Source organism: Branchiostoma floridae, chromosome 14 (genome assembly GCF_000003815.2).
Source record: "Branchiostoma floridae strain S238N-H82 chromosome 14, Bfl_VNyyK, whole genome shotgun sequence".
NCBI lineage: Eukaryota > Metazoa > Chordata > Leptocardii > Amphioxiformes > Branchiostomatidae > Branchiostoma > Branchiostoma floridae.
This window is the reverse complement of record NC_049992.1, coordinates 6,391,345-6,416,364: the sequence shown is the minus strand read 5'-3', so window position 1 is coordinate 6,416,364 and position 25,020 is coordinate 6,391,345. Positions and strand designations below refer to the sequence as shown.

At 41.4% G+C, this 25,020-nt stretch overlaps 4 protein-coding genes across 4 annotated transcripts in view; 2 read left to right on the top strand and 2 right to left on the bottom strand.

Annotated features, from left to right (window-relative positions):
* LOC118430977 (integrin-linked kinase-associated serine/threonine phosphatase 2C-like) overlaps window positions 1–2,454 on the top strand; it is a 9,364-nt gene extending 6,910 nt beyond the window's left edge. The window contains exons 9-10 of the mRNA XM_035842011.1: window positions 465–546; window positions 1,255–2,454. Coding sequence (XP_035697904.1) covers window positions 465–546; window positions 1,255–1,398 — 226 coding nt within the window. The 3' untranslated portion in view covers window positions 1,399–2,454. The remainder of the gene's footprint in view (window positions 1–464; window positions 547–1,254) is intronic.
* Window positions 2,455–3,582: 1,128 nt separating this feature from the next.
* LOC118431182 (peptidoglycan-recognition protein SC2-like) lies at window positions 3,583–9,049 on the top strand. Its single transcript, XM_035842301.1, has 7 exons — window positions 3,583–3,708; window positions 4,417–4,587; window positions 5,176–5,306; window positions 6,610–6,706; window positions 8,029–8,234; window positions 8,718–8,822; window positions 8,938–9,049. The coding sequence occupies exons 1-7, from the start codon at window positions 3,657–3,659 to the stop codon at window positions 8,944–8,946; spliced, it is 771 nt and encodes a 256-aa protein (XP_035698194.1). The 5' UTR covers window positions 3,583–3,656; the 3' UTR covers window positions 8,947–9,049.
* Window positions 9,050–9,291: 242 nt separating this feature from the next.
* LOC118430733 (galactosylceramide sulfotransferase-like) lies at window positions 9,292–10,845 on the bottom strand. Its single transcript, XM_035841738.1, has 2 exons — window positions 10,450–10,845; window positions 9,292–10,027 (listed from the first exon to the last, which is right to left on the bottom strand). Exons 1-2 carry the CDS (start codon window positions 10,615–10,617, stop codon window positions 9,461–9,463), a joined length of 735 nt encoding a protein of 244 aa, XP_035697631.1. The 5' UTR covers window positions 10,618–10,845; the 3' UTR covers window positions 9,292–9,460.
* A 2,837-nt stretch (window positions 10,846–13,682) lies between these two features.
* Window positions 13,683–24,641, bottom strand: LOC118430053. The gene is made up of 17 exons (XM_035840759.1): window positions 24,581–24,641; window positions 23,980–24,297; window positions 23,357–23,569; window positions 22,614–22,823; window positions 21,889–22,266; window positions 21,250–21,473; window positions 20,826–20,976; window positions 20,214–20,252; window positions 19,133–19,471; window positions 18,809–18,909; window positions 17,957–18,316; window positions 17,337–17,462; window positions 16,252–16,417; window positions 15,836–16,017; window positions 15,320–15,401; window positions 14,911–15,098; window positions 13,683–14,625 (listed from the first exon to the last, which is right to left on the bottom strand). Exons 1-17 carry the CDS (start codon window positions 24,639–24,641, stop codon window positions 14,308–14,310), a joined length of 3,456 nt encoding a protein of 1,151 aa, XP_035696652.1. The 3' UTR covers window positions 13,683–14,307.
* Between the last annotated feature and the right edge of the window lie 379 nt (window positions 24,642–25,020).

Genomic DNA, 25,020 nt, shown 5'->3' with positions numbered 1-25,020 from the left:
GGATGTATGGTATATGATTGGTTAGTAAGAAGTAAAGATCTAGATGATATACAGATGTGGTTATACTGGAACTTGGGGTATGGGGGGCATTGTAATCATTCTACAATCAGTACTTCTTAGATCGTTGAAATAAGAATTATAAAGTTGTCCGGTCCATGTATGAAAATATGGTGATTCTCTCAGCCTGTACATTGATCTTGTGTAATTCAGTCAAATTTGAATTTTGTCACCATGAACCAAAAAGAAAATTGCAAGCAGATTATCTATATCAAACATTTTTATGATTAGGAGGATGTTGATTATACAGGCCTGGGGTAGTTTGCATTGGAGATTTGTTTGTATGCCTTTTTTCAAGCTAAAGGATATATGTGAGCCGGTAGAATAGTGTTAGCAGACTTTCTATATTTACCATAATTATGCATTTGTCCAACTTTGTCGTGTCCATGTTCCCTACCGACCGCCAGGTTCCTGTTGTTAGCCTGTGATGGACTGTGGAAGGCCTTCTCTGTAGCCGAGGCCATCCAGTATGTGTCAGAGGTACTGCAGGTAGGTCCTGTTATACTGATCATGAGGTAGGGGTTACTAACAATGCTCATGTGATTTTAGGTAACTTTTTTAAAAGTTGTGTAGCAGTTTCCAGGAAACAGTACTACAAACTTGAACATACTGTGGAAACTGGTTTGAAATATTTGCAGTTTTGTCTGTTAAATTAATTCCCATAATGTTTTACTCAGAACAAAGACTGCAGCCAGGCAGCTTTCTTGAAAATTGAAGAATATAAGCCAACGAAACTGAAACATTTTTACAGACAGAAGTCTTTTTAGAATACAGCACTACTGATGCAGTCTTCGAGACAATCTTTCATTTTGCTCATAGAAAGTTGAACACCTTTAAAGGGTACAAGACACCGAAAAACACCATTTTCTAGATATCTGTAAAAAGAATAGTATTGTTCAATGAACATTAACATACTTCATGACCAAGCTCTTGATTCTTGTCACCAGTTAATTAGACTAAATGTTGGCTGTCCTGGGAAAGTTGTCATTTAATCTAATAACCTTGAGGTAAAAATTTTAATGGTTGGATGTTCAATGACATCAGAAGGATATATGTATTTTGCAAATGTGTTATAAAGGGATTTATTATGGTTAACTGCAATTTGTGAGAATTTTTATTTTTTATTTCCGAATCATTGGTGTCTTCATCATCATCACATCATGGTGTCTTATACCCTTTAAATTTACTTTTCACCAGGATGAGAGCATCTCAGCCACAGAGTTCCACAGTGCAGAAGAAGTGAGGTTTGATACGGCCTGCGGAAAACTGGCATCGGAAGCTGTACTAAGGGGCAGCTCGGACAATGTTACTGTACTCCTAGTGTCTGTAAAGAAGTCTTGACATAACGTCTTGTGTAGGCTATGATAAAAAAACTTTGTTGAGTGTAGTACAGAGGTGCAGCTGTGAAAATGCCTCTCATAGTGTCTGTGAAAAATGTCTTGATGTAACATCTTTGGTTCTGTTCTTTTTAAACCAAAGACACATTCAAGAATGCTGAGAGACTCTGCAATCCCATAGTTGTTGTGTTGTCTATACAGCTGTTAATGGAATATCATTTCTGTACAATTGATTAGGCAGTGGAAATAGCAATAAGAAATGGACTGGTATTATTTTTTTATTCCAAAACTTACATAGTTTGATTTAGGGAAAGCTGAATGCAAAGCTTTAGGGAATAGTGAAGAAATAGAGTATCCTTGAGATTTTCAGACTCCATTTGGTATTACAGTAGATTCATCCATTATTACCAATAGGCATATACCGTACTATAAACTGTAGGAAAAGAAATGGCTGTTTTTCGTCAGAAAATTTACAGTCTAAGTTGTGTAACTGACCTCACTTGATTAGTCCATTGTTGTGTAGTGCATTCAAGTGTTGCTATTATATTGTGCAGTTGAGTGATGTCATTATGCACACTGTAGTTTTATTAGAATTTGCAAGGTGGCGCTGTTTTTTATTGCAGTCACGTTACACGTACCATCCATAAGAAGTGTTACACCGCTTGTCGGTGTATTCAGAGGTGCCAAAGTAACCACAGAGAATTCACACAATCCCCTGCTAAGAAGATACGAGTTTTACTAATTGTAAAATGTGTATGTATTTCTTTAACTCCTATGAATTCCATAAAATTAGAATGAAGACATATACTTGCTAACAGGTATTCTGCAAGAAGAGGTCGATGGGGGAAATTGTGACCATTTTTTCTTACATACCGCAGTTTTCTGTCAGCTAACCCCATGAGACAGATATAAGAAATATAAGAAAATGGTTGATATTTTTCCCCCTCAACCACTGCTTGCATGAGTCATACATACGAAGAATCATCTTTGTACATAACGTGAGTATACATATGCAACTGTGCAATGATAGCCAATACAGCAACAAATAGTTTACACAGCATTTCTCCTTGTGTGTGCTTTTATTAGTCTGTTGATCAACATTGAAATAGGGCCACCTGCAAACCTTCCCATGGCCCTACCTCCTCCTATTTATTCTGACGTCATAGATGCTCCCTTTGAACGGAAAACCCGACGCGGCTTGTTTGATCTTTTGAATTTTTGAGCGGATAACTGTATGATGTGATATCTAACGTCCTGTGGACTACGCCCACTAACTGTTGCGTTTTTGTATATGAGGCCATGTCGATTTCATTATATGGATGACATCCGCGAGCTCATCAATCTTAGGCCGGTTCCAAATTTTTTTTTAAGTTTTCAACCATACTCTAAATTGTACAAAGCAACTTCGAAATAGTAATTAATCATAGTTTATTTGCAAAATCATGCACAAGGGCTATTTGCACGTACAGCCTCTAAGTAAGGTATATTACACTAGTTTCCAAACAACTATAGGTGCTATGAAATCGCGTAGCGCAGCGGCAGCGTGATTGCCTCGTGACCGAGAGGTCAATATGAAGAATCTATTGTTTGGTATACTGTATTCTGTGTGTTCAGTCATTTGTTCAACGCTACTAACCACTTCGTTTTTACAATGAACAAGTAGGTTGAAACCTCTTTGCAATGTTATTTTTATTGGGTGGGCAGACTACTCACTCTTTGCAGCCAGTGGCTGAATTGTGAGGAGCTTACAATAGGCGGGGCTAAATCGCAAGGGTCTGGAGTGAGCTGCCACTCAGGTGACCTCAATACGACAGTAATTGCCCCAGGTGCGGCCAAGGTACTGTATGTTTTGAACCACTCATACCGCACCATCGCACGTGTGGCGGGTTCTTTAACGTGTCTGGGGTATGGCTCTCCCCAGACACGGGACCTCCATTTTACGTCCTATCCGAGGGACGGCCCTAACCGAAGCTAGGTACTCATTTTCACCTGAGTAAAGTGAGGAAAGTCCTGTAAAGTGCCTTTCCCAAGGGCCGAAGATCGATAACACGGCAGCTGGATTCGAACCCGCGACCTCTCGGTCCCACATGAAGATAACTTTTTTGTCAAACATTTTTTTTCACACGCTGCTGCCGTCCCTGACATTTTGCAAGGCCATGCTATGCCGCGTGGCACCCTAATCAGACTTCCGCCGTCCTTTCTGTGTATATATACGTGTGCTAAAACGATTACACGTACACGAGCTCTAACTGATATTTCGACATGGCGACCAAAGGCCTAGGACTGGTCATCCTTTTCTGCTTGCTGTCTTGTGGTAACTCTGACATATCGTCTTATAGACTCGCTTGATTCCTTCTTATTTATTTTTCTTATTTGACCTAATTAGGTTACAAACATACGCGTATCTTCTACGAACCTTTATTTTTAAATGTTGTAAGCTTGCTTCAATTAAGGTCTTATTAAGATAGCGCCCCATCTTTCTAAAGTTTAGAGCAATTTTATAGAGCTAGCAGTTCGTTAGCATTGAATCTAGTTCTTATGGCCAGGGCACGCATATACTTGTACGATAAAGAAAGAAGGCTTAATTCTACATAGCCAATACTTTGTCTTTAAAAAATGGATAAAAACCCTTTTGACACTCAACCTAAATTTTCGGCTGACTCCGTGAGCTTTGATCACGGAATGTGAATGGTTAGGTACCAGATTCGTCAAGATATTGGCTAATAGATGCAAAGTTTAGCCTTATTTCATAATGTCTTTTACCAACAGAGATAAACTTTCATAGCTTGGGTTCCATCCGGAAAGTAGTTCGATCTGGCGTTAAACATATACTAAATTTTATATCAGTCGCTTCTAGATTTGACGTTCATTATATATACACTATATACAGTCGCTTCTCTGCTCTGGATAGCAGAAGCGAACATAGGAGCGAACTACTATCCGGATGGTACCCAGGCTAAAACTGTCATGCTTACTGCTTAGTACATATTTATAAATAAACAGTTATTAACTCCTGCGCTAGCGGCGGCCCAGCGGTGGCGCAGTGACGGGCGCTGTGGGCCGAACTACCCGGCCCCGGACGCGAACCCGGGAGAGTGTAACCCTAACTCCGTGGACCACTGCTGCTCGGAGTGGGGCTGGTGTGGCCGGGAGACATCCCACTGTACCTGCTCCAGATGTGTGGACTACTCCGGTAACCAACGGCTTTTATTTTTATTTTTAGAGAGGTGTGTGTGTGTGTGTGTGTGTGTGTGTGTGTGTGTGTGTGTGTGTGTGTGTGTGTGTATGTGTGTGTGTGTGTGTGTGTGTGTGTGTGTGTGTGTGTGTGTGTGTTCGCAGCAGCATCTTAAAGTCTTTGGTATGACGCAGCTGGGATCGAACTCACGACCTACTGATCATGAATGCAAGGTGAACACACAGCTATTCAAAAGGGCACAACCGGCCGTACGTGCAAATACGTGCTGTCTACGTGCCAAAACGTGGGCAAGTTTTGGCATCCGTAAGTGGTAAGTACCGTCTCCGTACGAGCTCGTAGGGAAACCGACGGATTTTGGAACACGCAGACACGCCGTATAATTTTACCGTACAGGCAAAACTTTGTGTGCCATCGGGCTGCGGTTTCGTCCCCCGTACGTGCCAGTACGGGCGACGCGCCTGTCCTGTACAGCCTGACGTTTTCAGAAATACTTGGCGGACAAATTGCACGTACGGCGGGTTGTGCCCTTAGCTTAACACTCGGCAATTGTACCATGTGTTATGATATGTGTTTATGAACATGTAGTGGGTGGAGGCTCTTCAGGAGGTTCTATCGCCGTGAGCAGCTCGGGAACCTGTCCCCGGATCGTCACCAAGTCGGAGTGGGGCTCCCGGTCTACCAACTATAACGTCTTCCTCAACCTGCCCGTCCCCAAGGTAGAAAACGAAGAAGAATCCTTCAATTTTGTACAGGGGTAATCAATGCGTTCTTGGCCTCACCCAGATATAATAAGCACGAGTCAAATTCCGAGGCACAGCATCGTAGTACTTATGAAGTCTTATATCAATGTCCTCCAAATTTCAAACCATTGCAGTCATTACTTTTCAGGCAACGTCTTGTTTGATTATTCGGTGTTTGTTGTTTCAGAATTATCCTATAAGTCAAGCGGAAAGTACATTTTCTCACTTAAGATGTACAGATAGAACTAAACAATTCGTACTCCTCATGCATTTTGATAAACTGGCTAAACCCATACAGATCCTACATTATCACAATTGCCAAATAGCGAGGGAGGAGAATCCTGAGCTAAATGCTATCATCATTAATAGATAGTCTAGACAAAAATGTACAACATCTGTCTTCATTCAGTTATCTTCAAGCATAGGTACGACTTTGGCTCTTATAATGATACTTGTTTCAAGACCCTACCCATGTAATCGTTATTTGTTAATGAATGATGAATGCAAACAAGAATGTATTCTTAGACAACATCCGCCATCTTATCTCATTGAAGAAGACAAACAACGTAGAAACATTTTGATAAAACTTCTCACTCGCCTTTTAACAGTAACAGAGGCAGAGTGGATGCCTTCTTCTTCCCAGCCGACCTCACACTGAGCCGTGAGGACAAAATAACCCCCTTTTTGATTTTATTGGTACTTACATGCCCCTTGTTCTGATGATCTAACACCACTTGGCCCTCCGTTGAAAGCCTTTCAGGCTAGCGTAGCCCTAGCTCACGTCGATGTACTGTTCAATATCAAGTCCTTCTACGGCAAGAGCAACAACTTTTTTTCCAGACTACCAAAGTATGTAAAGGTGGTATCTCAGTGCACTTGGGGCACCGGTGCGGCACAGCGGGATTCGGTCACTGCGGCACTGTTGTGTTTATTTTCGCGATGTTTCATAATTTAGATATTGCCTAATACTTAAAAGTATGACTTAGAAGACAACAATACACAAAAAGTAAGAAAATTCTTCTTTATCTCCGAAATTCGTTGAGTCATCTAAGAACCCCGCATTGCCGCACCGGTGCCGCAAGTGCAGTGAGAGTCCACCTTAACTCTCGCGATGGCAACTGTTTACAATCGATATCGTCACGCCTTCAAAACCACGCTCCCATGCAGATTCGTACTTTTTTTGGTATCCACTCGGAGTACTACATGAATTATTCCGTTAAGTATGATGACTGTCGTACTGCGTGAGTTTGATGACGTATAACGTGACGTCACCCTACAGGTAGTGATCCACCACTCCGCGGGCGCCACGTGCAGCACCCAATCCAGCTGTTCTCAGCAGGTCAGGAACATCCAGAATTACCACATGGACGGCAGAGGTGAGGGGACTACAGAACGTTCATCTCTCTCTCTCTCTCTCCCTCTCTCTCTCTCTCTGTCTGTCTCGCTCTTTCTCTCTTCACCAGCTGCTCTCAGCAGGTCAGGAACATCCAGAACTACCACATGGACGGCAAGGGTGAGGAAACACAGGACGTTCATCTGTTTGTCTATCTCTCTCTGTCTGTCTGTCTGTCTATCTCTGTCTGTCTGTCTGTCTGTCTGTCTGTCTGTCTTGCTCTGTCTCTCTCTTCTCCGTCTTTCTCAGCAGGTCAGGAACATCTAGAACTACCACATGGACGGCAGGGGTGAGGAGACTACAAAACTTTTCTCTTCTCGATCTCTCTTTCTCTCTTTCCGTCTCTCCCTCAACAGATCAGGACCATCCAGAACTACGCAGAGGTGAGGTAACTGAGGAAATACAAAACGTTCATGGACGGCAGAAGTGAGGGGTCACCAGACGTTCATCTCTCTCTCTCTCTCTCTCTCTGTGTCTCTGTGTCTGTCGCTGTCTGTCTGTCTGTCTGTCTCTCTGTGTCTCTCTCTTCTCCATCTCTCTCTCAGCAGGTCAGGAACATCAAGAACTACCACATGGACGGCAGAGGTAGGGAGACACAGGGCATCATCTCTCTCTCTTTCTGTCTCCCTCCCCCTCTCTTTATCTTCTGCGTCTCCCCCTCAGCAGGTCCAGAACATCCAGAACTACCACATGGACGGCAGAGGTAAGGAAATACAGAACGTTCCTCTCTCTGTCTCTGTCTGTCTGTCTGTCTGTCTGTCTCTCTTTCTCCATCTCTCTCTCTCAGCAGGTCAGGAACATCCAGAACTACCACATGGACTGCAGGTGTGAGGAGACTACAAAACTTTTCTCTTCTCGATCTCTCTTTCCGTCTCTCCCTCAACAGATCAGAACCATCCAGAACTACGCAGAGGTGAGGTAACTGAGGAAACACAAAACGTTCATGGACGGCAGAAGTGAGGGGTCACAAGACGTTCATCTCTCTCTCTCTCTCTCTCTCTCTCTGTGTCTATCTCTGTCTGTCTGTCTGTCTCTCTGTGTCTATCTCTGTCTGTCTGTCTGTCTCTCTGTGTTTCTCTCTTCTACATCTCTCTCTCAGCAGGTCAGGAACATCCAGAACTACCACATGGACGGCAGGGGTGAGGAAATATGGGGCGTTCATCTCCCTGTCAATCTCACTTTCTCTTTCTCTCTCTCTCTCTCTCTCTCTCTCATCGTGCCTATGACTATGTTGACTCGTGCCTATGACTATGTTGACTCCCAATGTCTACTTAGATTAAGCCAGTGGCGTTTTCCCTTCTGTAGGCTACAGTGACATCGGCTACAACTTCCTGGTCGGTAACGATGGCAACATATACGAGGGGCGTGGCTGGGACAGGAGAGGTGCGCATGCGGTCAACGTGAACTCCGAGTCCATCGGAATCTGCTTCATGGGAGACTTCACCGGGCAGAAGCCGACCGCTTCCGCCATCGCCGCCGCCAAGAGCCTCATCACGTGCGGGGTGTCTCTGGTACGGGCAACGGACTGGTTTGATAGTTAAACTTTTAAGCTAGCTTCATACATAGCAGGGTTGGAAAAGGTTTCTACATTTCACTTGTCCTATTGGGCAAGCACATTCACTTACCCGAACTTGCCCAAATTTCAAGTTATATGCATTTTCACTTACTTCCAGTAATGGAATTCTAATGATTGCCCCTATTTTTCTATGTTGACCCTTGCTTGATGTCATGACAGTAAAGAGTGACAAAGTATATCAAAATCCCACTAAATGGAAAAAAGCTTACTTGCCCAATAGGTCATGCACTTGTCCGATCAGCACTTTCACTTGCCCTGGACAATAGGACTAGTGGACTTGTCCAACCCTGCATAGCCAGTCATACCTTTGTGTACACTTTACATCACCTTTCACTGAGTCCCTTTTCTATAACCAAGTTGCACCAGTCATTCTGAAGACCAACTGTTCACTGACAGACGGTGTTTGTGTCTCCTACAGGGAAAGATCAGGGGTGCGTACTCTCTGTACGGACATCGTGACGTAGGCTCCACGGCCTGCCCTGGGAACCTGCTCTATGATGACGTCAAGAGCTGGGGACGATACGTAAGATGGTGGATTTTTTGTTATTTGCCGTGTTGTTGGTATACATCTGTACCTCGATTTGCACATTTAATGAAAACATGATGACAAAGAACCATTTCTTTCATCTTTTTTTCAGGTTGGCTGAAGACAGTCCTTCGACAGGGAAGAGCAATAGGAATTGTGGAACAGAGCATTATACAAATGTGTTCCAAATAAATGATTCCTAGGTATTGAAACAGAATTGAAAATTGTGGTCCATGAATATAATGTGACAGTGTGTTATACTAGTATCATGATACAAACAAAATTTTCAAAGCGATTTCTGATCACGGTCTACACTTCAAAACTAGTCTGTGTAACACAAACTCTGCTGTATATAGTAAGAGTAGATTCATCCCTCAAGCTACCGACATCTTGGACGACTGCAGTGTGCAAGATGTCGGTAGCTTGAGGGATGAATCTACTCTACTATATATAACACAAACTCTGCTGTCCGGGGCTGTAACAGGCCCCTCCCCGCAAAGGCCGGCGGATGTTGGGCGGGCTTCTATAAGCGAGATTTAACCTGGCTACCTAAAAAAAGATATCTTCATTCCTCCTTATTTCATTGGTTAAAAGTATATCGTGTCCTGTTCTTTTTAAATACACGCTATGAACTTTTAATCTCCGACAGGCCGTCTGGATGTTAGAATCCTTCCCTTCTCGACCAATCCTTCTCGGGCAAGCGTCCGAAGTTGTTGAAGATTCGCTCTCAGAAGCTGACACGTCTTCCGGTCAATTTCAATCTTATCATACCAATTTGTCGCTTCCAAAGTCATCACTTTCTTTTCACTGGTGTATTCGGAATCACAGAAGTCTTTCACCCTCTTGTTTAGTTTCTTAAAGTCTTCTAGCTCGTCTTGAAAATCCTGACCTTGCTGTTGTATTTTGTCCTTGAGAATGTCGACAAAGCGATCGTACATCATGTAATCTGCGGTTGCGAATGTGCGGTGGTTTTCTCGCTGTTTGTCAGAGAGTCGCAAGGTGTCGTGTAGTTGACAGCAAGTTTTGCTTGTGTACAAAATGTCTCTGGTGTTCCAACACATCTCGCGCTTCAGCACGACTAGCGACTCGTCCAGGTACTCCAGGATGAGAACGACTTTGAACTCCGAGGCGATGCGGTCAACGAACTTCCTCGTCCGTTCGAGGTCTTCCGAGAGACCAAGCGAATAGCCAAAGTTGTATGCCTGGTAAAGAAATAAAATGATTTGGATCAATGCCAGGCGCCAAGGAATACGTTGAAATCAATGCATATATGGTAAATTATATTTTGTACTTCTAAAAATAATGTTTTCTGATCCAGAATGCTTTGACATTATGCATAGCTCGAGCAATGAACCTTCACAGTTACTACTATTTCAGTAACCTATTTGATTATACGTGTGTTTCAATGCCGTTAAGCGTTGGAAAACCTTTCTAAATTTGCCTTTGCCTAGCTTTCATCAAGTGCATTTTTCTTTTCTGATTGTTAGTCACGAAGTGTTAATGTTTGCCTTGAACGTCACATTCAATTCGACACCTTTTGTTTTGAAACCTTCCTAACCATTTATATACAGATAAATACTGTATATATATGTATACGTATGTGTCAAATGTGTAAGTTTCTTACCTGCAAATTTTTGGTGAAAGAGTACGGTTTCCTCTTCATCCTGTGTGAATGAAGTTTCCTCTCCCAGGTGTAGGGATCGTCCAGAAAGTTCTGGATGGGTTCCTTAGCGGGGAGGTTGTACAGTTTCTGCAGGCCGTACTCGGAGAAACAGGACTGGAGGTGGTTCATGGGATGCCGTAAGACGCCCAGGTATACCTGTATGAAAGTGCATATGTGATTTTATTGAACACGTTAAAAATGACTTTAATTGACAAGCAATCCTAGCTGCATATCAAACTGGGACGGAATCGCAAACAGTACATAGTGTAAGATTCAGCAAGGAAGCAGTAAAATCAAATGAAACAGTAAAATCAAATATAGACCACATTAACTATGTCGTATGTTTGATCACCAACCATAACATTCATATGCTACTACTGGTACTCTTATAAACACAGGAGACCATTTCTAAAGTCTTAAATTATACAATGTGTCATTATCCTGTACCTCTGTGCGTCTTCATAGAGAATTGTCATTGAAAGAGATATACAACATGCGTACAAGGAAAGTATATCTGATTTGGAATATAAAGTCAAGCCAAGCTATATATGACAACTTTTGACTTTTCCTTACCTTGTTGTTCGGGAAGAAGTATTGGAACACGTCCGGCCTGTAGACGACCCTGTCCACGATGATGTCATGCTCTAGATCCGGTTTCAGAGGAAGATAGTTCTCCGGCCTTGAGAAGGAATACATATCAGATGATACATATTATATCTCGTATTATATCTTTCTGAGTTTCTTTTGAACTTACTATTTTAGAACTGCCCGCATCAGTTGTTTGGTGTATAGGTACTGAATTGCTATCACAATCTAACTTGTCATGCTATAAAATAACGGGCAATCCAAAGTTCGAATTTTGGAAACGATCTAATTATAGTAACATTACCGTTATGACGGCTAAGAGTAAAGTTGACGTTTAATACGTTCTGTATCAAATATTGTCTATCATACTTTACCCTCGTTGTGTGATTTTGAATTTGAAGATTGTCTGTCTTCAGCGTCTTTCAAAATCAGGCTTAAGAGACTACTGTTTATGACTAATGAGAACCTTAGTAGACATTCAAGATTAGTTATATGTATTCCGACCTTACCTGATCTCAAACGGCCACCCCAGTAGGTCTCCCGTAGTGGGAAGCACGGCGTTTAGGTCATAGGTCAAACCGAAGCGGTACAAGATGGCGGCCACTGTGGTGGAGCCTGCGCGATGGGTTTTCACGAACATGAACCTGGTGACGGGCTGGGTACAGGGTCCTGGGGGAGGACTGGAGGGAATGTAGATTTAGGAATATTGTCCAAGAGGACAAATATTGGAGGGAAATTGTATTTATCAACAACAAAAATTAACTTAATTCTTTGTATAAGTCCTGAATGTGACAGGATTTATAGAAGTATTTTTCACCAGCACAGGTGAACTTTCAAACTGAGGGATAAAAATATTTTAGTGTGAGCATCGGATCGCAGTTTTATGCAGTAACACATATGTTACACTGAAGAAAATTCTGATTTTCCTTAGTATACATCAGTGCGACCCAATGCAGAAAATGACCGAAGTTCGACATTGGCTTTATAATCATCGAATCATATAATAATGCCAAAATAATGAAAATGACTACGAAAGAAAGACCTAAACGAAAAATGTCTACAGCCTACTGTTTTGAACATCCAATGCTGGTATTATGTCTATCATACGTTGATATAATTGACTTTTAACCTTTTAAATAAGGTGGGTGAAACGTCAATTTCCGGTTCACATTCTTCCACTTGTATGACGTTGTCTCTCTCCCGAAGCGAAGTCCTGTCTCCAGAGTTGTTTAACATCACCATAGTAACAACGCCCGTTGCCAAGAGACCCGTGGCAGTCATGATAACCGGTCTTGACACCATATTTACATGTAATGTTACCAAAAATTTGGACAGAACCGTTAGAAGCCATGAACTGTGCTTCTTCGACATCTTGTGTTGTCGCCCAGTCAAAATGCAGAAGTTGTTTGACCGGTTTCGGATGGAATGAGATAATTTAGCGTGGGAGGGGGACAATGTTTAGAATTACAGGAGAAACAAAGCAGGTCACACCAGCATTTTTCAAACGATTTAGATAATAAACAAGAACTTACGATAGCGACCAAATTCACACAGATCCGCCATATACCGGGTCCTAGTACGGTTTAACGCACCTATCTACACTGGCTATCACCCCCTTGTCGGAATGGACTCGCTAGGTTATACTGCTGCCCAGGCTTTACATGTATGCATGCTCACTACATCCAAATTATCTACGGACTACGAAAATTCTCGGCACATGAAATCAACTTTCAAAGACAGTTCATACCCGAAGGCAAATATTGCATGCCAATGAAGGTAAACGATAAATAAGCATATTACAATATTACATAACTACCATAAAACTCTGTTTCAAGTAATTTTAAAGGGAGTTTTCTTTTCTAATGGGTTATGTATAAATGGATTCATAATCAGTCAACTTATTTGCAAAAACTCACATGTGCTAGATTACGTGACGTGTGTTTGTGCAACAATTATGTCACTCACCAAACCCATGCAGACCCTAATCATGTATTTTCTATACGTATATGGAGTCTTTCTTCATCATGAATCTTTTTGTCGTAAATGGGGGTCTTTTTCTTCACAATGATACTGTATGATTCCAAATTAACAACTATGGACCCGAGGTAAACAATGCTTATGATCTATTTTTGCGAAATTAAGAAAACTTTCTTCTTCATACTCTAGAAGCAGAGGTTTGCAGCACAGACTGTTTTTGATATGCCTTGAGGCGTTTTTGTCGGGCGTTTTTTGTACCATTTTCTTTATACATCGCGAGTTAAGTAGTGTGTGTGTATATATTTCCCGGTACTTGAGAGCCTATGTTACGAAGTTTTATAATGTGTGTGCCTAAAGGCAAACAAAAGAATATTGAAAACATCATCTCAACTTGATGTTAAAGTAATCTGTTTGCACCATTGTTTTGTTGATACAGAGTGAGACAGCAGGGAGAATGTCCTAGATAGGACTGGATGTGTGTTGTTTATTTAACTCATGGCCTTTATTTTGAAAACTAATGATTGCACTTTTGTATATATTATACCGATTTTTTTTTCAAATAGGCCTATGATATAGCCTTATAAATAAGACACATAACCTTGTACACTACATGTATATGTTAGAACTCGATGTAGATTAACTATGAGATTTTATTCAATCTTATATAAAGAATACAATTTTGTAGATGGGTGATGCAAAAATGTTTCTGAAGTTTTCAGGACTTATTTGCAGACAAGGATTAAATATGTTTCACCTGCACATTGACTTAGGACCATTCTATTTCACCATACAATGTTTGATGAATGTATGATTATATAATTATTAAAAGTAGTATGATAAAGAATGGAAAAACGACAAACTAGTGGGTGTGATTGAGCCCTGATCTTTCGCTAGACATGAAGCACTCTACTAAACTATAGGACCAATTCAATAACTGGATGCTTACTGAATCAAGAATATCCCTGTCAACAAGACTTATTTGTACTTTTGACAGGAACATCGTGTTGATTAATAGCAATGTCTTTGTATTTAGTATAAGATTTGCCACGTGTCGACATTTACAGATAACCACTATAAGAGTGTTCCTTGTTTTTACTAGATTGTAGCAAGCTGATCATTGTCCAACCCATATAATTCAATGTAATGTTTCAATCAGTGTAGACACTTCTACTTCTATGAAATGTAGAGTCAGCTTTTAAAGAAAATTTGTGTATGATTATGCAAAATGCTTCACAGACTGTGCGTGTAGTTTTAGTATCAAAAGTGACGGTAAGGCCGATCGCAACACCTTTCCCGACACAGACACAGTACACATACACACACACATATCATGAAGACGGCACCTGCAACTGTAGGGGCCACTATCAGAACAATTTGCATATTGTCATTGTTTGGCGGGGCAGGTGTGGCATCTGGGACGATCGGAGTAGTTGGAATGACAGACCCGGGTAGACTGTAGAGGCAGTAGTAAAGTTTGTGGCTGTTGTCATCACCGCTATCGTCCGGGATCACGCCAGCCCTGTACCCGTTACCCCTGTACTCAATCCATTCCTCACGGACATTCATTTCCTCAACCTAGAACAACATTCACAAATATACAGATAAGCAACATTCTACCATTACGTTATAAGCTAACGACGATAGTTACTACATGTACATACAAAATTTAATACTACCATTCCACATTGAGTGTTGCCAATCTTTAATATTAGTGAACACCTCTTTTTGGTGGCCCCTCTTCGGCGAACATTTACTTGGTTACCCTATAGACAGATTAAATGGAGCTTACAAAGATTACTTTGGTTTCGATTGTTTACAATGTATCTAAGACATACAGCCAATGCCTACATGTACATATACCTGTTGGCAGTATCCTCCAAATCTGAGAAGGTAGAAAGGAGGGTTAAGAGGCAGACGGATAGGAAGGGAGGCAAAGCCGTCATCCCTGCAGCAGTACTCCATGTCAATGCTGTCACCGTCAAAGCTCCCACCAGGAACAACTCCAGTTTGGGTACCACCGGGAAACCCAAGCTTCCCCCAAACGAAGCCTACAAGAATGGAAGTTAATTATCATAATGGAAGAAAATCCCAACTTTATAAGGTTCAAATGCTGGTGATCAGCATGTTGAAGTTAAAAATGAAGCTGCTCAACAACCTATAAAAGTTGATGGAACCGGACTAAGGCTTTAACAAGCGACAAAGCGAATTTAAAGATGGATAAGACTGTATGAAGAAACTTATAACTAAGAGGCGACCGGTTAATCCTTACCTACAGGACAGCGCTCGCGTTTCAGAATGCAATAACTTCCTTTTGGCCAGGTGTTGTCACTATCTCCCTCCGAGGAATTTGTCTAAAATGTAAGATAGGAAGTGTTTTTGAAATACGAACATAGAATAGTCATGATTATCCCAATGCAAAGATCGAATCACAGTAGAAAATGGTATGACACATTGGCATAGTCGTCATCAAATATTAGATAATCACAGAAAACCAGCATAAATGTTGCTTGGTAGCAGGCGTTTGTTTGGAGAGTAACATTTTCTAGTGTCATGCTACAATCAGCCACAAAAACATTCTCTTATAACATGTCCATAATTCTTTATTTTGCATCAGTATAACTGAAACTTGAAAAAAAAACAACTTTAATCTCCTATAGATCTAGAAAGTTTCAAACTATTTTATCGACATTTGGGACATGTCACCAGACACTACATATCGTATTTCAGGATACTACATTACGTATTACAATCAAACGCATTCAAACCACTTAATGCAATACATCACCTTCATACAGTACCCTTGGGCCAGTGTGTTGTTGGAGATGGAACCATTGAAGTGTACTACTGGTGGCTTTTCTTGGAAGTGAAAGCTGTTGTCTCCTCTGTATGTGTACTGACCGTCCTTAGCCCAGCCAAGAGGACACCCACCGGTTGTCATTGGGAGACCGTATGTGCCTGCTGGCCACTCTACATTCGATGTTTGAAAATAGGCATTATCAAGTATCAGAATTAGTCATGTTAACATTGTCATGTTACCGTATGAAACGTAGTAAATTATTCTTCCTATTAGTAAATTTCACATATTCGTTCTGATTAGATATAAAAAAGGGAATGATTGGGAAAATCATGAATACGAATTACCGTGCTGTGAGGTTATGGTCGGACTACTTCCTGTATGTAGTAACAATGATATTCACTTACCATAGAAGAGCGGGGCCACGAGGCAGCTTTGTTCACTCAACTTGGCATGGCCCCTCCTCAGGACCTCGCTGATTTGGTCCGTTTGTCCATTCTGCTTGAGTGCCAGGATCCAGGCAGCGTACCCACCAGCTTGTAGGTCCATGATGTATTCGAACACGGTCATTAGCTGTTTAAAAGAGAATATTAACTGAAGTTATAGATTAAATCGTAGGATGAGGAGGAGCTCCACGAAAGTCGTCCAAGTACATGTATCAATTTCACAGGGGGCAATGATGCCGCTACATTAAAACATGAAATAGTCATAGAGGCCTTATACGATGCCGTGGTCCAATCAGAAGGCCCCTTTCCATGTTAGTTATGACGCCGTCAACAGAGATTTCGGCCGGCCAGGTGTTGATTCAAATCAACACCGGTGTTCAGTGATTCTTTCTAACACCTGACCAATCAAAAGGAGCGATCGATAGACAGGAAAACCACCAATCAGAATAGCACAGAGTATGAAGAAAAAATCAGACCCCGCACGGAGGTGATGATGAATACAGTACAGTAAAGTTTTAAAAGGTCTGACATGCCAAGACTGTTACAGTAATATTTCGAATATTTTCTGTGGTTTTATTCGGTCGCTTTAGCAGACGACCGGGCGTTATGACACCATATACACCATTAACTCTTAATAAGTATATAAAGTGTATATACCTCAGGATTACTGATGATGCATTTAATTTAAACATCCCATAAATCACTTCAAATTCACGTATTTTTCTCTTGTGGTGGAATCACTTCGGCATCCAGTGGAACTATCATGAGAGTTGATGTTATCTTAGGTTTGCACCCATTGCCACATTTTCACAATGAATATATTGCAAAGGCATCGTTACTTTTCTCCTACCAATGTACATAAGGTTTCACAACTTTATTTTCAGCATTACAACGTTTTTCAAAGCATCGTACTTCAAGAAACGCAATTTGCACCCAACTGGTGTTGCCCTGACATCAACTAATAGGTGAACCAAACAATAAACCAACCTCAGCACTGACAAAAATGAGTTGCCATGAAAATGAGTTGCCATGAAAATTATACATACCCTCCTCCTGTATTCAGAACTCGGAAGATTTTGCCTCCTCAGAAGGGCGCTGATAGTTTCCATGAAAGGCCTGCCTTGAAACACAGTTGAAGATCCCATGATCATGCCATACAAGCTGTTCAGGGCCTAAGGTAAAATGACATAAACAGTTAATTGAGAAAAAAAATAGAATAAAAAGAAACGTATATCTTTTCAATACGTATCAGCCATGGCCTTTTCATTCCAAACCACATAAAACGTCTTTAAAACAAATTCCCCAGGGAATACTCAGATGATACTACTACGCATGCGGGGAAAGATTTCAGACATGCCTATGAAATTTTGGGAATTCTTGTCAAACGGACGCACACTATACTATTAGGCTAGCCCCTGAGGCGTCGCAAAAAAATGGCACTACTCGACCACTTTTTTTTTTTTTTCATTTGACACAGTGAGACCCGTGGCGTAAGTTCTAAAACAGTTCTTTCCTAAAATATGACATTCTTTTTCTTGGTTACAACTGGTTGTCACCCGGTATAGTTTACCAGGCCGGGGATCCCATCCCCCACATTGCAGGAGTTACATTTACCACATGAAAAATATGCTTGATCACCAGGCAAGACATGAAAGGATGAATTTACCTGGTTCATTCCTTCGGAGTCTTGTTGCAACACTGCATCTGCCCAACTTTGCGCGAGTGCTTCAGGACGCAGAGTCCCGTTGACAGTAACGTGCAGACGTGTGTTCAACGTGTCGAGATAATTCTTTACAATCTCGACAGAAGCGGAGTATTTGATAGCCGCGATCTCCTCCTCATGACGCAACTCCGCAATAATACCTTCCTCAGTGATTTGATTACTGAGACTATTTATGTCGTTTTTAAGCTGTGTCATGAGGTTTACCAATTCTTGATGACGTCGATATGCCTCCTGGTGATCCAAAATATTCATAACAACCTCTGAAACACGGGACAAAATGTCGATCCCAAAGTCAATGATCCCCTAAAAGAGAATAAAAGAGAGGCACTTTGTTTATTCAGACCAACAGCATCATACGTTGCCGTAAAGTGTTGGAAATTGCATAATTAAAAGTCAGGACAATTTACTTTATTCGATCATTATTTTTCTTGTCATGTCCTCACTCCATTATTTCTTCTTTCTCTTATGTCTTATTTCGTCATCTCCAGCGACATTAATATTGACAGCTACAAAAAGTTAAATCCGCTGATGTAAACATTTTAGATTTTTCCAATTGAGTAAGAACAGAACATTGTTTCGAGATTATTATAGGATAAAGCTGGAAATTGGCACAAGACTATTGTATTGCATGTCTTGGTAATAGATATCCCAACTGTGGTACATAAGGTAAAGGGCAGAGAAGTAGATTCAACAAACTATTGTAAATTCTGATGACATGTTTGAAATTCTAAATCATCGACATCATTCGAGACTCAGTTATATGACTGTGCATTATAGTGATGATGTGCATCATACCTTCAGACCAAAGGAGTCGAACAGTCCCTTTAACATTCTATTGGGCCTTGCGTCTGCTTGATGTGGCCGGTTCCTCGGCCGAAAGTATGGAGGGTCAACAGCTGAAATAAAGGATGAAATATCATCTTTAACGTTGAGGAATGATGTATTACAGTAATTATTTTGTTACAGTAACAGTTACTGTACTTTACAAATTAGTATTTTGTATCAACATTTACGTTGTAAACAACCTCTTGCAGGTATTCAAGTATAATAATGAGAAAATAATTTGCAAAAGCGTATTTGTCACTGTGAAAAACAAACAATAAAGTATACTGAAGGTACCTAGGAAAGTGATGTTGAAGCCATGTTTTGGCTTTAAGCCTTTTGAGTGGAAAACAAGAGTTGCAATGTTGGTGGAAGTGGTGATTGTTGAATTCGAAGATACGTTGGGACTTGTCAAGTTTTCGTTCAGATATCCAAAAGGACAATTGTCGAAAATCTCCAGGAAGCCGTCTTCTTCCAGTCGAAAGTCTTCGATCGTGATCTGTACAACCTGCCCATAAGGGACTGTTATCTTCCACTCGCAGTCCAGGTTGTCCGGGATGTCGATGCTGATTTTGTCTCCATATCCCGGGGATGAGATCTGACCAGAACTCCCACTTGTAGTTCCTCCACATTGTACTGCAGAGTGAAAAAGGCAACTTATGACTCAGTAATTTTATTTGAATGAACACGTTTAAATGTTCTGTAAACGAATAATTACTTAAGGTTATTAGGATTAAATAACGGTCATCACTAGGGATGGTCCAGTGAATCAGGTCCAGGTCCCGATCCGAACTTAATTGTTTGTGAATGGGAAATGCTCATAACAATTGTCCATTTTGCTACAAAGGAATCTGTTTGGTAGAATATCCTATCTTCATGTAAACAACGCTAACTGCCTATGTTACGTTAGGCCACTTTGACTGTAGAAACGATCAACACTCCTTTACGTAGCTCTTGCAATTTTTTTCTACCAATAAGCCCAGTCACGTGAACTCAGACGCCTTAGTGTCCGTATAACAGTTTATTTTCTAATCGGCCCAACATTCGGTCTACTGAATTTTTCAGGTCCGGTCCAACAAGAAAAACGGTTTTGTACCAAACTTGACTACAATTCTAAGTACTACCTTGTAACGCAGTGGCCATGCGTCGTACCGTAGCCACTACTTCTAACGGATTTTCTATAGATTGCAATTGTAAACCAACAGAGTGTGGCAACTGGGCAATAGCTTGAGACGAGGTAGTCAAGTTTAAAACTACACCCAATCAATCAATCAATACATCAAAGAGGAGATTGCATCTATGTCTCTTTGTACATCCTAAAGTTGCTTCGAATAAAAAAATGTCAGCCAGCGAGAGGGTGGAAGAAAATGCAGTATACCTTTAGAGGGAGGCTCCAACTCACATAAACTCTCATCACCTGTAATAAGATGAAGATAGAGTTGACACAACAAAAAAGTACAGTTACTTTTATATGGTCGACTGCGGACTACAAAATAGGGATTCAGAATATCTTAGAATTCTGTACTAAACAATATAGGACAACAAAAATCTATTGTTGGTTTATTATAATTATGGCATTCATATAGTAAAACTTTGTTACCACTACAAAAACTGCTCAGACTATAGTATGGATAGAATCAAATATCAACTACATTTGCCGAGTGTTTTTTGTGGTGCCTGCTTGTTTCCAAATCCACGAACAAGTGTTCGATCTTTTCTTGAGTTACGCAGTCTTCAACAAAAGCATAACTACAGAAAAAAATAACGCTACTAGGGTAACAAACTTGTACCACTTCCTTTTAGAGCCATATCATTGTCCCTAAAGTACCGACAAAAGGGGCCATAATTAAACTCTTCTTCTTTTTTGCCGACACATTCAAGCATGAAGTATCTTGCATGAGAATCCATTCACATCTTTTCCAGATATACTACCCACTCAACTATATAATTATGTACAATGTATACTGCAGCTAAACCACCCTATACTTGCCTATCTGGCAGACGAAGAATGATTTTTCCTTGCAGTCCACAGTGCGCCAGTTGCCGTGTGACGTCATCGTGACGCAACCATCTCCTGATGGTTCTCCATGTGCCCAGTTGACGTGTGACACCGGGGTTCCGTCCAACCAGGAGTGCAAGTCCTTAGAGGGCATAGAAAAAAAGGAAATTGTAAATAAGAAATTTCCTTTTTCACAACCAAGCAGAAACATACCATCCAACGTTTCGGTGACCGCAGCTTTGTTTACTGCTAACGATGCACATATTATCGCATACACTGGGATAATGTGGCCCCAAACGTGAAATATTTTCCCGTGGACAGATATTAAGAAAAGTAGCAATGATAGCAATAAAGAGACACTAGAAAATTAGAAAACATCCTGAAGGAGTAACTGGCGATCGGAAAGTGTTTGTACCTCATAATTCTTCATCCCAATCCAAAAACTGTCTTCAGCAGATTCCTCTCCTACTATACCCTTCAGTCGATCGTTGAACTCTTCTGTTGCGGGCTGAGCCAGGCGCCCTCCGTAGAACCGTTCGCAGGCAGCGACTGCCTCGTCAAACGTTTTTTTCACCGAGAATGCTTGGAGGTACGCTCTTCCATATTGTCGGTACCCAACTGCTGCAAGGTCCACAGGAGCTGAGAGCACAATTTCATTCGATGAATACAAGAAATACCCTAAGCTTTCTCCATTTTGCTCATTCTCCTCTTTTGGGGCATCTACATGTATATCTTCTTCTGATGTGATTCAACACAACATTCAAATTGATCAATGTCATTAGGCAACTCATTCTGATTTGTCAATGTCATTTGACACCTGATTGAGATTCATTATCCACCCTTACTGTCACTTCAATTCTATGATGTTACGGCGTTATAACCAATATGAAATAGGGGTCTGGTTAGTCAAGTTGATCTGGCTATATGATGATGACTTTAAAAAAAAGACATGTACATGAAGAGAGACACACTCATCATTAGGCAGACATGATCATGCCTCACGGCAGTCTAGAATGTGCACTACATCATCATGATATGGCAAAACTGTACTCACGTTGCATCTGGCAGATGAAATTAGCCGGTGTCTCACAGGCCCTATTCTCCCACGAGCCGCCAGCATGTTGAAGACGTAGTACCGTGCAGTTGTTCGCTGTGGATGGATAACCGGAGGCCCACCCTTTAAACCCGCAGAGCTGATATCCGTCTTCCCAGACCCAGGCTTCGTTGTCTTTGGAGAGTCCGATCCAGTAGGGGCTGACAATGTCGGCACGAACAGCCAACTTGCGCAGAAACATGTTGGTGTGACGATGACGAGGCATGGCCAGCGATCCGCCATCCAGTTGGCATGTTGCAAGTGCATCTTGACGGGTCTTCGGGATGTTGTATGGTTTGTAGCAAACACCTCCATGGACGATGTAGCCAGTAGGACATCCTAAAAGATTCATGTCAATCTATTAATTTCAAGACAACTCAAAGCTGGATTTTATGTGAGTTATGATCTCTTCAAAGATAGATTGCCAGAATGACAACTCATCTGCCTAGTACCTAAATACCTGTTCATTTATGTTGGAACAAAGCTCAAATTTTACAACAACGATAATATTGCAGCCTTGATCAATATCTTTCTGCAAATCTAATTAAGAGGAAATAAATGCAGGACGAACCTTATTTCAAAAGTTAGCTTGTCCAAAAGCAACCACAAAGTGGCATCTATCTAGATCTGGAGAAATATTGAAACATATTTTACCCAGGGAAATAAACAAGTCGAAAGGTACGGACCTAAGCTCGGAAAGATCTCGACTTCACACAATGACAAAGCTTCCGATTTCCCAGGTAGCTGGACCCGGACGTATCTGCCGATGATGGGACGCCCACAGTGCACGGTGATGCTCTGTCCGTTGGTCGGTGTTCCGCTGTACGGGGCACCGCAGAGCTCACTAGAGCCCCCGTCTCTGTTTACTCGAACTTCAAAATTATGGAGGCGGTTTCCTACGCACAAAAGTAAAATGATATAAAAGAATGTTAATACTTCAGAGTCTATGATTGTTATAAATGTGAAGCAGCTTGTCACTTGGGCGAAAATATTGATGGTGGTGGGACATTATCGAGCAAGTGCATCTCAATATGATGAGCTGTCACTGTAAATCTTTAGACAATAATGGCGGTATTCATTTGGATATGATCGTCACTATTACATGGATTCTTTTGAGCTTATCATGATAAACGCACGTAAAGCTGTTCACCTAACTTGCTGCTTGTTCAAAAGAATCCAATACGATTTATCCCATAGATTCTAGTAGTTTATGATCATTGAATACCGTGTACAAATGGGTAAATATTTCAAAGATTGTTTAAACCTTAGAACCAGTAGTTTAAACGAAATTAAAAACGACGATAAATTAAACATTTTGATATTTTCATAGAACTGTTAAGTGTTTGTTGCTCCGTATGTATCCACTTGTTCGTATGATTGATGTAGGAAATCTTACGAAAGTCGACGATGATTACGACAATGATCTTACCGCAACAGTCCCCTCGGTTGAGAACTCGCACACTTCCAACCGGCCAGTCCTTCTCCAGGTCCACCTGCCACCACGGCCCGTCCTCCGGGTTGGTCAGGGTACACTGGTTACCCGGCACAGACGTCCCCTTATCTCCGTCCACAGCTGACGCAGCTACATGGGACCCGTCTGTGCTGCTCTGGGATGCAGGTTTTCCAAGGGCAACGTTCTCCGCTGAAAGAGATGAATGATTAGAAAATCAAAGTTCTTTTATAACCTTTGCATATAACGTCACCATTGAAACATGCATTTGGGGAATGTATCGTGAAGTCTCATTATAATCATAAACATGAATATTACGTCTTCGATGACGATGGTTTTGGAGGTTTCTCATCAGAACATGATCTAAATGGAGCCTTACAAACGTTACCAAGTAAACTCGAACAAAGCATATTTTAACAAATCAGCCTGTGATCTTCAGGAAATCACCTCGAGATTTTGTTTCAAAGGCAAAGCGCGAGCTTATCAGGCCCTTTTGTGGTGGCAAAGACTTGAATAAAGACGTAAGGATAAGAAGAGGTGCAATGTGGTCAAATATGTTGTCTTAGCTCACAAATGTCAAATGTTGGTGACAGCAAATTCACCTGTGCATGATATCTTGACGTCCGGTGACTTTCTCCAAACACCATACTCCAAAACATAGAATGCCCCCGTGATTTCGTCTGCGTTGTAATGACTATCCTTCGCGTACATGATGTACCCATCTACGTCACCAACAGTGTCGCTGACTACCCATCGAGAAGTAGCATTGTTGCGGCAGTTGATGCAGTACATGTACAAGTCGCTAGTGTCGCTCCGGTACACGGGATGCCCCGATGATGTAATGCTTGTCAGCGAGTAAGTTGTTATTGGGGAGGCGAAGCCGGGAGGGCAAGTGCTGGAGATACGGACCTTTAGACACCCTGGGGAAAAAGCAGCTAATAAAATCTTACAAGACAATCGTACATTCTCATTTCAAGTTTTCTTTTTCATCTTAATGCCTTTTGTTCCTTCTTCCCTAGACAAAAGTAATTTTAATGTAGGTATTTCAAATGTTCAGCTAAAATACTATTAGTGTCTTTGGTTCTTGGATCCCTAGATGAAATAAAGGATATTGGTGGATTTCAATGTAAATTATTATACCAGAACGTACACTTATCAATGGCAAGAATCACGTGTATATACACACAGAATTGTAAGACTTACCGTCCACATACCCCATTTGCAGTGACGTCACCGTCACCAGGAACAAAATAATGTTCGTCATCGCGAACTTCCTAGGGGGGGGGGGGATAAAGGAAAACTTCAAGGAAGAGCCAAACAGAATACGGCAAATGAACATCTCACAAATATGGAAATTTACGCGTACATAGTTACATGCACAAACGCTACCGAAAACAATACCCACCGCCCATATCAACTCATGAGGCAAGCGAACGGTTGATTGAGCTAGGCATTATGCATTCCTGCTCGTTTATTACACACACACACACACACACACACACACATACACACACACACACACACACACACACACACACACACATACACACACACTCACACACACACACACACACACACACACATACACACACACACACACACACACTCACACGGAGACACACACACACACACACACATACATA